General features: G+C 42.5%; 1 protein-coding gene across 1 annotated transcript; it reads right to left on the bottom strand.

Moving 5' to 3' along the window:
- Positions 1-437: 437 nt before the first annotated feature.
- ASB4 (ankyrin repeat and SOCS box containing 4) lies at positions 438-9,413 on the bottom strand. The gene is made up of 5 exons (XM_014878483.2): positions 9,200-9,413; positions 5,559-5,858; positions 2,963-3,453; positions 1,236-1,349; positions 438-626 (listed from the first exon to the last, which is right to left on the bottom strand). Exons 1-5 carry the CDS (start codon positions 9,411-9,413, stop codon positions 438-440), a joined length of 1,308 nt encoding a protein of 435 aa, XP_014733969.1.
- Positions 9,414-19,140: the final 9,727 nt, after the last annotated feature.

The following is a 19,140-nucleotide window of genomic DNA, read 5'->3' as shown; positions in this document are numbered from 1 at the left end:
AAAGCATTTCTGTGACTTACTTTTTGACAGTATCCTTTCTTTTACTCCCAAAATGACAGCTGAAGAAAATCGTAATGAAACAATATCAAAGGTTGCTCAGATTTAATCTAATGCTATCTAGCAGGCAGTGGTATAAGCACTGGAGGAAGCAGCAGCATTGTTTAAGCTAGGCTGAACAAAGCAGTGTGTGTCCTGGGTGTGTTTGGAGCAGGGGCTTTTCCAGCTCTGCCTCCCCAGTGCAAACTGCATTCTGCAGCTGTGATTTCTCAGTGTAGGGACAGAGAGCAGCTCCAAGGAGAGCCAGTAAATGCCAGCCCAGCTTGCAGGCTGGCCAGCAAATGGACACAGGCTGTGTCAGGGTAGTGCCTGGATCTCTGGCACCCCACAGAGGCACATGGATCTGGGAAGGGGGACACCAGTGCCTCCTCTGTGCCAGCTCAGTAGATAATTCCTTCTGGTTCCAGCAGCAAGTACTTCTTCATGGACAGAGGGATGGAGAGCAAGGGGACTTCTCGATGGCACCTTTCTGACAATATTGCCCGAATAGCACACCTGCATAAGTGCATCAGTGACCGTGGTGAGTTGCTGCACACAGCAAACAAAGAGTCATAGAAATCCTGGTGCCGCTGTAAAAAAAAAAAAAACAAACACAAGTGTGTTTTAGGGCAACCAGAATATTTGGAGTAAGGATTTTTGAGTTAAAAGGATAATTATGTCAAAGCATGTAGTTTGTCACATAGTTTTGCCTTTCACATCTTTTCCTCTTTGATCTCTTACTTTTCATTTAAATTCTCCCTTGCAGCTAACTCATCCTGTTCACAGAAATCTGACCAGTGCAACAGAACCTAGAGGTACATAGTCATACCCATGTAATATGACACTTTAAAAATATTTGCTGACTTAAAAAAAATATAAATATACATATTGAAAAATCTGAAGAAAACTTCTGTCACAGCCAGAATTTTTTCACTGGCTGAGTACAAGGACAGCTGGGCTCCTGCTGTACACCAGACAGGGGGTGCTCCAAAGGATAATGTTACAATTATAATATCAAAAATATGGGTTTTTTCAGTGAGTGATATGCTTTTGTCAAATGTGAGATATTAAGTGGAGAAGACCCCATCCTCTGAGATGTTCTTCTCTTTCAAAAGTGTTCTTTCTTTCTTATGGTTTAGTATGGGTTGTGCAAATCATAAGCCTGGATTTTACTCAGTTACAGCTCATTGAGAGCTTACCTCCAAGACATCCTCAGGTATGGCTGCTTTCCACTTAGATGTGGATTTGATGTGTTCGTAGGAGTTGACGACTACCTCCACAGCTCTGGGGTGGGAATGACAGGCTTGTAGCACCTGCAGGCAGGATGCATGGAGACCATGAGCACCACCAGGAAGCTGGGGCTAGCCTGGGTGCTCAGCACTGCACAACAGCAAACTGAGACAGGCACAGCCAAACAGGTATGAGAGGATGAGGTTGGAGATGCAAAAGACACAAAAGGGCCCTTCACAGCACTCTGTGCAAGCACAGCAAGAAACCTCAGGCTCATCCCCAGTTTAAGACCATACAGAAATGCTTAGATCTCCACAGCAGTCTAGATGGGGTGGGATTTATCACCCAAATCTAGAGATACCTTGTTCGTAGCTGGGTTGAGTGACTCAACACCAGGCAATGCCATGCGCAAAAATTCTTGCTTCAGCGCATGTAGCTCAGCAACAGAAAAAAATCCCATCATATGAATCAAAAATGCATTGTGAAAGAAAAATTTAAAATATGACCAGAAGAAGAGACAGTTCAGAAGTCAGGCTTCCAAGCCACACAAGGCCCTTGACACAACTGTTCTGCCCAGTAATTTTAGCTCAACAGGAAGAAAAGCCAGTCTGTTGTCACTCATATGCAGGGGTAATATTGCATTCACCCAATTTTGTCCCATGCAGTCTCCAGCTTTCACAAAGAAAACTGCAGAACATCTCTCTGGGATAAATATCCTACATTTTTTGAGATGGGCAAATTATAGTTTGGAAGAGAGACCCATTTCATGCAATAGGATGCAGGAAGAGGAGACTTCAGGCCTTGCTCTCAAATACCCTCTAGGAGACTAAGCATTGTTTGCCATAGACAGAGCCTGCTCATCCTGGGCTCAACAGGGCACAATTAAAATATTGGCATTTTATTCAAAGGCTTCTGGTTGCTTGCCTTGTTGAAACTTTACATATACAGTCAGGGAACTGCAATTTATTGCTTGCTTAGGGTACTGGATGAGAAAGAATAAGTCCTGACTTCAGCAAGCTTACTTAGTTGTCCAATATAACAAGACCCTTAAGTACTTCTGTTGGTGTCTTGGGCTTTGCAGGTGTTTAAAAACTTCAAGAGGGATCCTGCAATACTTTTTCTTTTTTTTTTTTTTGTCATCAGCTATGAGCCCAGGCCCAGCACTTTTCCTTAATTCTCACTTTTTTGGGGGGAATAATCCAAAGGTTTATTGAAATTTATTTCATTTTGAATAGATTTGAATAGATTTTTAAATGTCAGATGTGACAAACTGAATCAAGTGGTCTCATCTCTAATCTTTGCTGGAGACCATGAAACATGCTTTTCCTATAACTCAGTTAAACCTGTATGAAGCCAGGCTTGACAAAGGGGTATGGGTTCTCTGAAATGAGAAAATGAACCTGCTCTGAAAAATTAGGCTTCAACCAGCATTTAGGGTTTGGCATTTCAGGTTGGGTAAGAGCAAAAATTAGTTCTGTGTCTGGTTTCTGGTACAGGCAACTGTAATTTCACTTCAGTTAAATGATACCACCCTTACAGTAGGTCATCTCACAATGTTTTAGGCATTCTGGGCCCACACTGACAGAACTCCAGCAAATCCAGATAGCACTAAATCCTGAAGTTTGGATCTCCCATCCCATTCCTGTTGAAGACACCACGCCTCTCCATACCCCTACTGTACGAAGACATCCTTAACCTTGTGGAACTGCAGAGGGTATATCCTGGCTGCTCCGTGATTCAGTAGCAGCTGGTAGCAGATGTCTGGCTGAGCAGCTGGCCGCACAGATGTCACTTTTATGATATACTGTAGGGGTGCACAGCCATTGACATCCATGATGTTTGCTTCTGCTCCTGCCTCCAGCAGCATATGTAGCAGGACGTGATCACAGTTCCAGGCAGCTTTGTGGAGTGGTGATTTGAAATCCTCATCACGAGCGTTCACTTCAGCTTTATAGTCCAGGAGCATCCGACAGATGAGGTGGTGGTCCTGGCTGTATATCTGATCCTTATAGTGAAGGGCCCAGTAGGTTGCACAGGCCAGGGGAGTCTCCATGTAGGCATTGAGAGCATCCACCTGTGCTCCCTGTTCCACGTAAAAGGCCACGAGCTCTGGGACACCCAAACGTGCAACGACGTGCAGAGGAGTCTCCTCGTCCTTGTTGTTTGTTCTTATGTTCACATTTGCTCCTGCCAACAAAAGATGATGGGGGAAGTGAAGGCAATGAAACATTTGTTTGGCCATCTCTCTGTATGGGCCCTTCTTCCCAAGGAATAGGTCAGGGTGGGCATGAAAGACACATGTAAATGCAAATAGCATGGATCCTGCGTTAGTTAAGTCTCCAGGGAAACACTTAGAAACTTAAGGTTCTCGGATCCAGCTTCAGATGTGATATGCTGGCCCCAAGATTGAAGACCTAATCTGAACATTCTATTTCAGAGCAGCATGCAAGCCCAAATTTCTGCTTAAAAATGCTTTTTCCTATAAATTGAGAACTGGTGGAGAAAGGAGAGCATTACTCCTACTCCAGAGAGCAGCTCTGGTCTGCTCTGTACCCTGAAAACACTCCCTGGTTAAGGCGAGCCCGGGTGAAAGGACACTCTATAGCAGATCCGTGGATGACATGAAGAGCCCATGGCCAGGGTCCCGTTAGCGGAGCGCAGCGGCTCCGAGCGCAGCGGCTCCGAGCGCAGCTGGAGCAACAGCACCATCTGCCGAGCTGGGAGCCGGCACCGCGGGAGGAGGAGAGCCACAACCTGCCTCTGGGCTGGAAAAACACAGTGCTAATGCTCCTAAGCCGTGCTGAATGTTAGTCGTGCTCCATGTCCCCGAGACAGCATCGGCAATCCAAGTTCGGAGGTGCTAACCAAAGCGGGATCAGCACTGCTTGCGCTGTCGCCCCAGCCAGAGGGGGATAAAGTGCAATGACCTGGATGGATCCCAAGGGACGCCACTGTGTGGAGATGGCAGGTGAAAGATGCATCTTGGAAACTTTGGGGCAGGGACATTTCCTGACACCCTGGCTTCAGCTGCTGGCGGGTGCTGCTCTGTGAATGTGCACACCCGACATGGCCGGCTCCAGACCTTTCCCATTCTATTTGGAGTCTCAGCATTCAGCTCATAGGGAAATCAGAGTTTAAAGAGCGCTTTGGGAGGAAGGGTGGCTTTGAAAGCACTGTTATGCTGCTGTTGATGGGTGGGTGGAGAAAGCCTGCAGAATACATCCTTTCACTTGCATTCATCCTCTACTGCGTTTCATAAGACTTTTAAGCTTTTCTATGCTAGCAAATTCGACTCCTGCTGTCAGGACTGTTTGCTTTGGGCAGGACACAACTGGCAGCATTTATTTTCCTTTCTACCAAACAAAATAATATGTATCTTTCCAGCAGAAGAAAAGCAATGTTGTTATTCATTTATGACTGCAATTGCCTTGCCCACAAAACATGGACTTTGCACTTGGGCTCTACATCTCAAGAAAAGCTTTCAATAACAGCACATGCAACAAAACCAACCCAAAATCATTTGTATTGCCATGGCATAGTGTGATAAATAGGGGAGTCTCTCTGTAACTAAGACTTGAACTGTGTTTCTTTTATTGTGTCCTGTGTCAGTACCCTTCTGTTTAGGAAACAGTGTGTAACAAATATATTTATGGAAGACTGACATCTATTCACAGCCTCGTTTGTTGCAGATGACCAGCAGCATGATGTACCTTACTTTGGGAAAACAAAAATCTTATATAATGCCCTTTTTTTCCTCCAGGCATTAGTTTGGCTGCATCCATGGCAAATAAAAAGACTGTACAAAAAACTGCATCAAATTTTTCAAGGCCAGATCTCAAAAAGCAAGTGGTTGGAAAAAATTTTTCTCAGGTCCAGGAAATTTGAACAAGAAAGAAGATGAGGGGTGCCCTTTCATGTGAAAATAACTCAATAGTAAACCTAGATGAAAAAGACAGAAAAAAATCCCAAAAGAAATAGAAACTCCCTGATTCAGAGGAGCTCTTCTGCTGATGGACTGATTGAGCAGTGGACTGGAGGCACTGAAATGTGAAACAATCTTGTAGTAAGGACCTGTGGCCAGGGGAAGGGAAAGAGATGAGGAAACAGAATGGGAGAAACTTCCTCTGATCAAAGAGATGCCAACAAGGAGACTGAGATGAAGACATGAGCCACCTGTGAATGGAAGGGATAAATATACATCTACTTTGAGAAATTGCCTTCTAAGAGAAAGCCCAGACCATGCCCACCATCTTTTCCCATGCCATGAGGGCTGCTCCAGAGCTTTACCTTACCTCTCCAAAGCAGCTGCTGGGCACAAGGCATGGAGGTTCGTGTGGTACAGAAGTGCAGGGGCGCCTGCCCACTCATTGAAAAGCAGTTCAGCTTAGCTCCATGGTTGCAAAGGATCTTGAGACACTCAACATTTGCCATTTCACAGGCTATGTGGATGGCAGCTTTTCCATTGGGCCGGCAGTTGATTGTAGCTTTGTGATTGAGGAGGACTGAAAGACTCTCCAGATGTCCATACATGACAGCTAGATGAAGTCCAGTTGCCCAGGAGATTTTTAATTTGTAGCTGGGAAGCCAGTACCCTGTACAAAGTGAGAATGTGTTACCAGCCTTGGCAAAGACTTTTCTTTGGACTATCCACCTCCTGAGAATAATTGAAGGGGAAGAAAGGGTGGGAGTTTTTAATGTAATTTACTGTAATTTCACCAGCATAGTGCACACAAAGTTCTCTCAAGTGTAACTTCATTTTCATTAAGCACTGTTACAGGCTGAATAGCCTGCCTTTTAGAGAGATAATTCCCATGTAGACGTACTCTGAAAGAAGCTATTAGACGTTTTTGTGACTGGTCTAGATTAAACAAAACAAAAAAAATGCTTAGAGAGTTTGAAATGCCACCAGCTAAAAAATATGGGGGAAGTGGGATCTCAAGCCTGCCAATAGCTGAACAAAGGTGGCGTTGGAATAAGACAACAACATTTAGTTAGAACAGTGACTCAACAGACAGCTCATCCTACTGTTTCTGTGTGGGAGATGGCAGGATTTTGTGTGTCAGGATTCAGACCTCCAGGGATGCATTACACATAGATGACCCCTGGCAATAAGGCTGCAGCTGTGTCAGGGACCTCCTGCCAACTACTGCACTGAGGAGCACAGAGTGAGGAGATTGGATGCTGATGTAAATTAGGCTGAAGAGCCAAATAGAAGCAGTGACACTTTAGCATGAAATTTGGCTGCAAAATGTTTGGATTTTTCTCAGAAAATGTCACAATTTTTAAAAATTTTTTTTATTTACAAACAGGTGTAAGGCAAACACATAAATACTTGTTCTCACATTAGGACTATATGCTTAATGACTGCAGAGATACAGACAGTCTCAGAAGTGATTACTATAATCACTTATTTAAGAAAAGTGAAGCATTGTAATAATGTGCAGAAGGGCAAGAGAAGCCTAATTTTTTTTTAATGCAGTACCTGCATCTTAGCTAGAATGTGACTATAAAATTCTCTGGGTTTGATGGATCTATTTCTCCTTGGACAACTGCCTGGTTGAAATCTGTTATCATGTAAAAAACACAGAAAAAATGTTAGAGATGTATAATGAGGTCAAATTAATTCAAAACTTCTTTTATTAGTCTCTGGTTTCATGCAGTTTTTCAACACTAATGTCATATATATACAGTTTTTACAGTATTAATGAGGTACAGGCATGAAAGAAAAAAAGTGCTGGTAGCAAGGAGAAATGGATTAAAATGTTTCTTCCCTCCTAGATAAATTACAAGTATATTTTCAGATAGGGGCAACAAACTGCAGACCATTTCATCTATTCTGGGGCCACATTTTTGGGACTGCCAAACCCAGTCCTCAGGAAACCCCCACTGTAAATGGCGAGAGCAGCAGCCCTGAGGCCCCGGAGTGCCCGAGCAGGGTGACAGCCTCCTCTGGGGACACTCAACCTGCTGACTGTGCAGGTCACACTGGCAACTCTGTTAGGGCAACCCCCTCATCATACACCCTCAACAACCCTCTCAAACAGGCACAGAGAAGGTGGGCTATATCCCAAAGTCTCTGCATATAGCAGAGAAAGATTCTTAAATCCCCTCCCTGTGTGTGTTGTTACCAGCGAGCTGTGATGCAGCTTATCCCAGGTAGGGCTGGGTCTCCCATTTGTAGCCAGATATAAGCCATAAATTATACATTAACAGCAGGAAAGTGATACATAAAAGCCAAGTTATTACTTTTTATAGCCACGATTTTCCTGCCTGAGTCCACAATATATTTCTGTTGCCTGTGCAGTTTGCAGGTGAGTTGTGCTCAGACATCCCGAGGGAGCATCTCCCATGTCCTCTGCCCAAACCTGCTGACATCCCTGAGTTTGGAGGGACGGGGACAGACACTGAGCAGGGAGCAGATGTGGGCTCCATGGGAGACCTCATTCAGCTTACCTGTTTGTTTAGTAATATAAAAAGTCATGGTGCAAGCAAGATCAGCACCTTTGAGAGCTCTCAGCCTCTTTGGAAGAGAGGAAGAAAAGTCACTCTGTCACCTATGACATCTCTTTTCCACTTCACCACTAAGGGCTATGGCAAAGCTCAGACTGTCAGAATGGTGGGGTGGTGAATTTTTCTCCCCTCTTCCTCCTTGAGGAAATCCCCCTTTCATGTAACAGTTATCTACCATTCAGAACAAAAGTAAAATTTACACAAGGGTTGATAGAAATGCTTCCTGCCTTTCAGACAAAGTGAATACAATACTGTGATTTAGGCCATAAGGATGTCTTTTCCTCTCTCTACTTCTTGTAAAACAAAGAGAATTTTTCAAAAGACTAGTTAATGATTTCCATCAAATGATCTGTGATTAAAAATCTATTCATTAATCCTGTAGTCTCAAACCACAACCAGATTGCATTTTAGCTTGCTGAGGACAGAAGAAGATGTATTTTAAGATAAATTCAGTACAGTGTGGCTTAGTTCATACGTTGTCCCTAAGGGAAGTACATCACAGCTGCACCATCCTTGCCCTGAAGAAATCAAAAGAGCAGAAACCAATCTTTAAATAAGGGATAAACACAGAAAAAGAGAAGAGGTGAGAAAGTCCCTTCTTTTTGCTACAGAAGCGAAAGTGCATTTGCTGTGCTGCTGCTACTGGAGTTGTTTATCTCCACATATGATCAACTTCTGGAAAAGACTGATCATTACTGCTTTCTAAATACACAAGAAGAGTCTGTTGGCAAGTAGGTCATGAAGTATGTTGATTATAGCAAAGAGAAAACTTGATTTATTGCTTCAAGTTGTAAGGTTTTTGAAACTCTTTCAATGTCTTTCTGGGAAATGGTTTGGGTTTTCTACACAGAAAAAGATGCTGTGTTGATTGTTGTGGATGGTTTTTTTTCCAGATTATTTTTTCTGTTTTGATAAACTAGCACATCACTTTCTGTCGTTTGGAAAAATAAACCTTCTCCCATCCAGCAACATCCGAGGTCCACGGGATTTCCTTAGTTCCCCTCAGCTAGGAAGAACCCACTTTACTTCCATTGAGAATGGAAGACAGGGGATATTTTATCTTTCTAAATAGTCAGTATATGTGAATGTGTTCATGCAAGGAACGTTTACACCCCATTTAGCCTGCATGTGTCTATTCTGGGCTTTGCACCCGAGTTCTCTGTGAGGAAATGACAAAGCACTCCTCCTTCTGCAGTCTGTGCAGCTGCAGCACAGAGGCTCAGGCTGGGCTCTGGCTGCCCTTCACCAAGCCCACACAGCTGATAAACTCCCCTGCTACAGTGGCCCTGGCCATGTGAGCCTACTGAGACTGCTGCCTGTGGATCAGCTTTTGCTGCAGCTTCAGAGGAGATAAAAGGCCACAGGTCCTTGAAAATCACTCAAACCCCTCCACTTCCTGTCTGATGGGTGCTGCCACATTTACCTTGTTTGTAGGATGCCAGAATCAGGTTTTCATCTTCGACTTCAAACACTGTGTCCACGTCTATTTTCTTTTGGCTCAAGAGCTCTTCCAGTGTTTCAAAATCATTGGATTTCAGGGCTTCAAGAAAAGCTTTTTTCACCAACTTTGCAGCTGCAGCTCGAGTAATTTTCCCCTCTGTGTTCTCTCCCTCTTTGTAGGTCTCCTCCAAATCCATTTCCAAACGTATCTGTTTGTGCTGTGAAGAGGGGCACTTTGAGGTCCCTGTAGCACAGTTGCATGCTGAAGTTTCAGAAGACCAGAAGGTAATTTTATCACTCAGTCATGCTGATCTGCTTGTTCTATTTATATGAGGAGCATTTCAGGCATTGAAATGCCACTCTTAGATATCACCACGCTCTTTTGATGAAAGCGAGGACAGACATACTAGCAATTAAAACAAAATAAGAGTTATCTCCATGGGCTTCATACACATTAAGCTTCATTAACCACCTGATCACCTTCTGGTCCTGCCCATATGCTTGCATTAGAAGACACTAGTCCTGGGTGTTGTTTCTCAGCTGGAGAAGCACCCACACATCCTTTCAGAGTTGCCATGGCTGATTTATTGGCTGCAATGGGATGTGATGCTCTGCCTGCAGATGCCTTTAAAGTAGTGCAATTCGGGAAAAAATATCTAAAAAAATCCCCAAGGCACTCTTCATGTGGGAAGTAGGTAACCCACTCTTCTCCAGGACAGCATTCTGCTTGCTGGTGCTGAGTTCAGGGGCAACAGGCAGTGCTCCTTGGAAGGAGAAATGCTGGGACAAGGGGCTGCAGGGCTGTACAGGGGGGATCTCATACACTAACACAGGGGGTTAGTGTGTGAATTAACTCAACTGCAAGCACAGGAGGCTGCATGGGTCCATAGGCTCTTCTCTTTCTTCTGCTCACCCTTCATCTAAATTCAGAACTTCTCTCTCACAAGCCCATCACCCACTGAACACTGCCCCCTCCCTGCATTTCCTGCAGTCTTTGCCAGCCCCATCCCTGCACTGACAGCAGTTAGCAGATGAAAACCCACATGCAGCTAGCATGAGCTTCTGCCATGCATCACTTAGAAGTGGTTCACACCTGCACCCACTTGGGCTGCTAGATGAGACCATAGCTAGAAGGACACTATTTACCCTTGATTTAAATCACCCAGCAAAGCAGACACCACCACAACCACCATTATGAAGAAATCTTCATATATCTCTTTCCTGTGAGTTTGGCTGCCAAGTGGACTGATGGAGAAACATGAGCCAGGTGACACTGGAAGTCAGAGCAGCCTCTCTGCTTGAAGGGTTTGCAGAGGCCAGGTTCCTCAGGCAGCCCCATCAGCACCTGCAGGATCCTGTCCATGGGACTGCTCACCAGCTCTCTCCTACAACCTGTGCTCAGCAAAGGTGGTACCAGTTCATATTTGTGATTCCTTCTACCTATGTACTTTAGAATAAAAAATACTTTACAAAAACTGATTCCCCGAGGTAATGTATGTTGTAATAGACACAAGGGGAAGGAAAACAGCTTGCTCTGGTGCTATAGGTCCCAGGCAGCTCAACTGTTTTTTGAGGCTTAAGAGCAGAGTCAGCATTAGGCTCTTCATACCTTTACATTCCCTCCTGCAGAACCACCTCCTGCTTACTTTGTTACTTTCAGTAGTGGATGACTTCAGGCTTTAAAAAAGTGTTGGTGATTCTCTGGTATGAGGAGAGGAACAGGATGTGAACTCCAGATCTTACAGGCTTCTTGTAACCTGCAACACATTTTTTAAACCACTATATTCCTGGAAAGTCGTGGATGCACAAAGCACTGATCTGTGGCTGCAATCAATTGTCCACCTCAGCTACACTTTCGATTTGGAGCTGATTAGCTTTTTATCTATCATCTTTCATAAGTGAAATTATATGACACAAGGACATTCAATCTGGCTGAAAGAATTGTGCTGGGACATCTCTATGCCTCTCTGCTGCTCAAAGGTTGACATGCACAAGCACATTGCTGTAACAGATTACTGCACATCCATTGTGCTTGCTCTTGGTTGACAAGCAAGGTGAAGTAATTTGTGCTGGCTTGGCCCACAGTGAAAGAGAAAGCTGATTAAAATTACCTTCCATTTGTCATGGTCCAAGAGTATGCACAGGAAGGAACAGCACCTCATACCAGATTATGTGTTACAACTTGCTTACCTTCAGCAATTTGTGTGGCCCTGCTCTGACTCTTACAGAAAATTTTCATAATATCATTAAGTTTAAAACAGAGAAAGGAAGCAATTATAGATATGTATATAGCCTATGTAGATAACTATGTGGCATTAGTAGTTAGTGTTTTTCTGTAAACAGTGTTTGGGTCTAATTTTGAAAAAAATCTACTCATATGCATGGTTTCAGTACAATTACACACAAGAATTCTATGTTTTGAATTGACAAATAATCACAAAAAGATAGTCTTTTTAAAGCACGACATGAATATTTTTATCAACTTGCCTTAAGTAAACACATATTGAATAATACATAAATACTGTAAGACATGGGGGAACAAAAGGGACCAGTTTTTACTATACATCTGTATTTTTGTTGCCTGTACGATTTCCTGCAGACTTCTCCCTCACCGTGCCACAAGGTGGCAGTTTGATTTTGAAAGTCAACACCGATGTCATCCAATCCCCAGGTCTGCCAGATATGCTGAACATTGTACTATGAAACAACAGCTCATCCCTTGGTTAATATAAATGGCAGTTACAGAATTTGCAATATTTATTAGTTAGACTTGAGGCCATTGTCATGGGTGCTGTGCATTCACATACTGTATCTAGTAAAAAAACATGGTTTCCATATTTAGGATCAATTGTCTAAATTACAGAGCTAATGTCAAGGCAGATTTTTTCCAGGGAAACAACTCCTCCACGCAGTGCCACACAGCACAGGACGAACCCCAGGCACACGAACACCTGCACCTCTGGGGACAGGCTGGATCTGCCCCTCAGAAATGGTCACAGCAGGTCATGAGAAGCAGGTGTGAAGGTTACACAGCAAACAAGAGAAGAGCAGACAACCTCTTGAGGTGCACTCTGCCTCCCACTTCAGGTGATGGGACTGTTGTCCTGGCTTTAGCTGGGGGACCCTCTCCATCAGCATTATCACAGGCTTATTCTAAAGTCCGCTGAAGTCAAGGAAAGTATTTCCACTGCTGTCAGTGGGTCATGTCCTTTGTTAGACTGGGCACCACCAGCTGAGCTGAGCAGAGGATAGCTGCCTGGAGGTGAGAGCATGAGCATCATTGGGGTGGAGCTATGAGAAAGATGATGGGTGGCACAGGAGTGTGAATGAAAATCAGAGCTTGGGACTGCTCGTAAGAAGACAAAGACAGGCTTAAGCAGAGAGTGAGAAAAGGCATACTGGCAGGCTGTGCAGAGCATGATTCCTGAGGAGCCAGCACCCCTTCACTGGCACCAGCTGATGTAGAACAGTAATCTATTGGCAGCCACATAACTCACAGCAGTGCTGGGAACAGCTTGAATGGAATGTGGAGGTGAAAACCAACATCTTGAACTCTATGCTGGGGCAGGCAGGATGCCAGCAAAAGGAAAAATGCTCCCAAAGAATGGTGGTGATGCAAGCAGAGCCGTGGGGCTGCTCATATTGTGATAGTGAACATCCTGGCAGTCCCATCCAGCCTGTTCTGTAACAACCCTGCCTTACAGCAGTGTCCCAGCACACCTGGCCAGGGAGCTTGGTGGCCAGCTCACAGGGAGTCTTCAAAGCAGGAACACACCTCCCTGGGAAGCAGTCTGCTCTGCTCTGAAGCCTCATATACTAAGGAGGGAAACGTACTGAATGTCAGATCTGTGGGCCTGAAGCAAAAACCAGATCCTTGAGTTAATCCCACAAAGAGAGCTTTGATCTCTTGAGAACAGCTCATGCTTGTAGAAATACTGTTGCAGTAGTGATGACAACCCTCACTTTGCCCTGGCCCTTACGGCATCTGCAGCATCAGACCAAGTCTGCCACACACTGCTGCCCACTCTGTGGGCAATGTTACTTCCTATATCCCTTGTGTTGCCAAGTGTATCCCTTGTTTCTTGTCAGATCTCCTTCCCAATCTGGATTAAGCACAGCTCTCTTATTCATTTAGCACATTTGTTTCCTAATGTTAATATTGATTTTTTTTTTTTACTGCTGCACATCCTTCTGCCAGCTTTAGCCTTTGTTATATTTTATCTGATTTTCTTTTTCCAGGATCCTGACTCTGAGTGTGAAGATTACATAAATCATCCCCATGCTTCTTGCTTTATTTCTTACTAGGAAAAAAGCTCTTTAGCTCTGCCAAGTGCAAACTATCTTCTCCAGGTGCTCAGCTGTAAATCATCTTTTGAGAAAAATAATCTCTATAAATTCATCCTTGTGACTGGCTAACCTGAAACCTATCATTAGTTTTGAATCCTCTACTTGGTTTTTGTTATATTATTTCACTTTTGTTCTCATTTGCAAGGGATGGAAACAGTCTCATGATACTGAAAGACATTTAGACATAAACTTCCCAAGTCAGTGAAGTACAGTTCCTGGGAACTGAGAACCTCTGTGCCTAGGAGAGTTTGTAGCTTTGTTTTCAGTAAAGCAAGAGTAATTTAGACATATGGAGAAAGTGACATGCTTAAGCCTTAAGGTACATACATGTTACAAAATCAAAAGCTGGTGACAAGAATCCAGAATTTTGTTCTCATGGAGTTTTTATCTTCATGGTGAAAGCTTAGCCCAGCTTTCCACTGATTTTGTTTTGGCTTTTATGCCTGCTCTTTCCATCTTCAGCCCAGGGATCCATTTCCCTGACTCCTACATATTGTTCCAGTTCCTGCTGTCAGTGTATTTATTAGCATGTTCAGAAGCTCAGGGTTGGATTAGCCATTGATATTGGAGTGTTAGCTGTCAAATTTAGGATATTTTACATTAAAGAATAGTCTTTCAAAAATTACTACTAAGACAATTATTATTGTCCTACAAATAGTATGTTCAAAATGCACTTGTTGTACAAAACCATTAAAAGAAATACCCTAGGTACCAAGCCAGAATGCTTGAAGGCTCTCTTTGAGTCAAAGGACACAAGCATTGTAAACATGAAGCATGTACACAGAATTTAAAATCAAGTGGACAGTATTTCTAAGAACTGGAGAAGACAAGTCTTGCCTATCCATCTTTAGTGGAAAATTCTCCTCATATTTTTTGCAGTTTGATGTCTGAGTACCCATCCAACAGTATGTAAAACAGTAGGACTTTGCAACCAAACTGAAATATGAATGTGAATTTTTACCTCTTCTTTCCTCCTGATGCAGTGAGGCATGGACTACAGTTTAAACAAAGCCTGTGGCAAGCAGTTTTTTAAAGACAAGTATTCCTTCAGAGCAAAAATAATTCATTGCCCATGTAAAGTGCCTTGCAGGCAGCTGCATCTTCCCCACCCACTGATGTGAGGCTGCTGCTGCTTGGCCAGGCTCTCTGCTGGGGCTGAACCACGACAGCAGCTGGCTGAAGATGAGACACTATCATCAGGCTCTTCCCAACAACTTTCACCTTGCCTGTCAAAGTGAGGCTTGTGTAGAGCTCAGGTGGTGTCTATGAGATGGTTCCTATATATTAAATTAGTTCCTTGATATTAAATATATATGGAATAAAGTGACAGGAGCTTTAATACAGGCAGACAGCCATGTGAAAGGATCTCCAGTTCTGAAACTGCCCTATAATGTCAGTTTTCTTGGATCAAAATGCTGATGTATGAAAATATAAACACCAGCAGAAGCAGTATTGGTATTCTTTAAACAGACGATAAAGAGCCAGCTCTTTGCCAGCCTGGGAATTTAACTGTTCTTGCTCTGAAGGACTGAATTTGAAGTAATGTTGAAATAAGGCATATTGAAGAATCTGCTGAAAGGGTGAATGTGTGGAGAGGGAAGAGGAGATATCACAAATTAAGCAGCGCATCACAAACACGGCTGGAGGCAGCAGAGAGGCAGGGACAGTGCAGGTCTGATGTGGCTCCATAATCGTCCTACACCCACGGGGTTGTGCCAGTGTTTTGGATTAATGCTTTCAATCTCTGCTGTTGCCTGTGTTTCCCAACCATAGCTGATAAATCAGTCACTCATACTCGGTGGCTGCTTGTTACATTTCTAAGCAATGTGAGCTGTTAATCTCGCTCATTCGGGGTATTGACCTCGACCTTCCCCAAGCACGACAGATCAAGTTCGAAGGTGCAAAGTGACAATATAGCTGTGTTATCTAAAACAGGATATGCACATCATCTTAGATGCTGGTTTTATTGGTATGGACAGGATAAATCCTGCTCCAAGTGCAGGAATTCCAGCTCTTGTTGACAGAGATCCAAAATGTGCATGAATGATGCAAGGCTGGCTTGGTTTTGATGCTGTTGTTTGGGATGTGGAGCAAAGGGGATGAGAAGTGAATTATCCCCATCAGTGTGGAGTGGAGGGTGTATGAACAAACTCTTGCATCATGGAATGGAGCTTAATATGTTTATTTACCACCCCAAGACCATTAGTATAAAAGCCAAGAAAAGAAAAGCAAATATTTCTCATTTAAGCTTACAGTTGCCTTGATTTACACCAGTATTAAAATATTCCCTGAGGAAAGAAAATAAGTAATGTTACCATTTACCTACTGAGCCTCTGATTGACTGATCCAGTAATATGGTAAAAACATCAAGATCTTATAGCTATTTATATTTTGGTTTTCTGTGTACTGCTGTTTCCAACATTATATAGAAGATGTATTATAATATTATGTTCACTTTAATGAGTCTGAGTTAATTTACTAGATCTGTATAGAAAAATGTGCCTGTGGTATTAAAAGCATTTTATTTCCATTTAAAAATCTGTTGCCATAGTGACCAATCACAACTTTCTCAGTAGCTTTGTCTAGGCATTGGATGTAGGCTTTATTTTTGCTTTGTTTTATTTTTTTTCTCCTGCATTCTCTGGGCCAAGTCCTCATTTAGCTCATTTTTAATTCTTTTTATAGTCTGTCCTTTTCCAGCCACATTCCCAATTAAATAATTTTAACTAAGTTTAAAATGAAGATCACAACTTGGCTCTTCCTTTTAAATCATTATGTAAGAAACAGGAAAATACAGTGCTGTGCACTGTGGGCTTGCTTTGTCATGAACAGATTACCCAAACCTAATATAAGAAGTCCCGAAATATCAAAAGCCCCAGGAGTCTGACACCTTTTTGTATCAATATAGTCATGTCAAAGATCTGGTGACTTGCATCTAAAACTGAAAAGCACTTGGAGAAAACTCTTCAGTGTCAAGATATTTCAAGAAGATTCTTTAAACCTTTAAAAATATCAACCTACTGTTGCAGCACAAATCTTGTCAATAATGTACTTCTGAGAAATGGTAACTTAGAGTGGTGTTTTTATTCCTGGTTGAAATATATAACTTCTCCAAGAGAAGAACAGGCTAAAGAGCCTTTGCACATTGCTATATCCTCTCCACCTAAGGCTGGTGGAAGGTTTTTTACATGGGGAGAGGCACAATAACATTTCTGAAGCAAGGATAAGTGTAGAGAGGGGATCTAGTTACTCACTTTCGCCATCACCTTTCTCAAGATAAGATTTTTGTTTCCTTGGTAGGTACAGGGAAGCAAATAAAACTATTCAAAGACAGACACAAGCCAAGTGAGATGGTTTGGAGGATTATGTGACTCTTACAGCTCGCCAGTGCTCAGCTCAGACAAGAAAATATTATTATTCCTCCTTTGCCCAAACATTGATACCTCCAGCAAAAATATCTGAGTCTTGAGTTTGTCACATTGTGTCCTGCAAGAGTTTGTAGAAACACTTGTAGGGTGCAATTTCACTTGCTTGAAGATGGAAATCAAAACCAGATCAGACATATTCTGGAAACATTAAGTGTAAAGTAAACAAAATATAATCTATGTTATAAATCTGGTTGTAAAGTAAGCCAAATAACCCTCTGTAGGAGAGTACTTTTAGTAATAAACTATAGATGTTTGTCAAAGGAAGTAATTTAATCAATATTTAAATAAGTGAGTTGATGTTTAGAACATGTTTAGTAATAATATGCATAAATGAAAGGTAATTAACAAGTAAGGTATGTGCCATGGTGATGTTAGAAACTGTTTTCAAATACTGCACAGAAATAGAACATTACTGTTTTTCTTAATTAAAATTTTTGCTTACTTAACACTGAAATCAAATTGTGGTACAAAATCTGTTGTGCTATTCAGAAAATTACTTTTTCCCCCTCTTAATCCATCTAATTTCTCACCTCTGAGTCCATGGAAAGTGCACTGAAAGATCTGAAATATCATACAGATATACCTGATTCCTAGAGCAGAGTCTAGAGAAGTCAGAGAATTCCCTTTAGAAAAAAAATCCAGCTTTTCCTTCTAAGAACAGTCTGGTTTTATTTAAAATGACCCACTAAAAGAAAAATTTCACCAAACTATAGTGATAAAATTCTGACTTATTTTCTTACAAGTGATATGTGTTGTTCACACTTTAAAAACTCTGAGAAAGCAGTGCAAAAATTGACCATAAATATCAAAATTTCTTGCAGTCTAATGAATCTCTGAGGAAACACTTAGAGGAATGTTTCTGTGATGATGTGCAGTTCTGTGACTGCTGTTTGATATCCAAAGCAGGGTGGTTCAAAGAGAGAAAACTACGCCAGGATGAAGAGGTCTAAATGTTTGGGTTTGCCCAGTTTGGCCATTGATGCCTGTGATCCCGGGGCATGTGAGGGGTGGAAGGAGGGATGTGGCTCCCAGCAATGAACTCCTTGCCCAAACCATTCCCTCCCAACACCCAAAGCCTGCTTGTGACCAACACGCTGGGAGACGCCCATGGCACCGTGCTGGCAGTTTAGTGGTATCTGCACCTAAAAGTGTCCAGTGTACTCCCAGGGGAAGGAAAGGAGCAGGAATTGGAGACCAATCTCTGAGCCATCTCCATAAAACACAAGAGACTTTAGGCATTTTAGGACTCAGACCAAAACTAGACTCAGCACAAAACTTTGAGGAAGCTGCAAGCAAGAGGCAGTGGTGTGTGTTATTGATAGCCCTGAGGATGCCAGGGTTAATAGGTCTCACTTTCTGTGCTCTCTCTGGCAATGCCCAAATTCTGTGGCTGCTTCTGACCTGCTGTGCAGAGAAGCCCCTAGGCCAGCCTGGGGCCAGCAGACTCATCTGTCCATATTTTCTTCTGAGCTTTGCATAGCATTTGGTTGTGTCAATGAAGACACTTTACACAACAGTTGAAGCCCCACCTAAGCTTTACAGGAAAGTGCTGAAAGTTCCAACTATATGCAATTTTACTGAATTGTAGACTTGTGCCACTACGTTATAAGAAAACATGAATTCAACAAATTTTGAAGCTGCTAATTGGAAAAAAAAACGAAACCCAACCATCAAACCTACTTATATGGATATAGAATTTAAAAAAACAGAATGTATATATTGAGATGAGACCTTAGTAGTAGACCACAATAATGTTTTAACAGGTGGTACAGAAGTGTTCTACAGCCTTCTAACCACTGTATGTGGGACTGTTGAAAGATGAAGGTACGTGGCTTTATTTCTTGTTCCTGGTGCTGATATTTATAAGTCAAAATAAAGTGGTCAAAAGTTGGAACAGGGTCAGCACTCTGTGTGCCTGCCTTCACACTTTGATCAGAAATGTTGAGCTTCTCTCAAAGTTGCTAATTAAGGGTTTAAAATATAATCACTGCTGCTTTCTTATCATGCAATAGAAATCAGCTGCTTGCTTTTAAATTTCAAATTTCTGCTCATGTTAGAATAAGAAGTGAACCATAGAAAAAATGTGTGCAGGTTTTCCTAAAAACGGTTGTCAGCCAGATTCTAGTGGTTTTGATGTGACATCGTCAAG

Source organism: Sturnus vulgaris, chromosome 1 (genome assembly GCF_052056855.1).
Source record: "Sturnus vulgaris isolate bStuVul1 chromosome 1, bStuVul1.hap1, whole genome shotgun sequence".
Classification (NCBI taxonomy): domain Eukaryota; kingdom Metazoa; phylum Chordata; class Aves; order Passeriformes; family Sturnidae; genus Sturnus; species Sturnus vulgaris.
The sequence above is the reverse complement of the archived record's forward strand: the minus strand, read 5'-3'. Positions and strand labels throughout refer to the sequence as shown.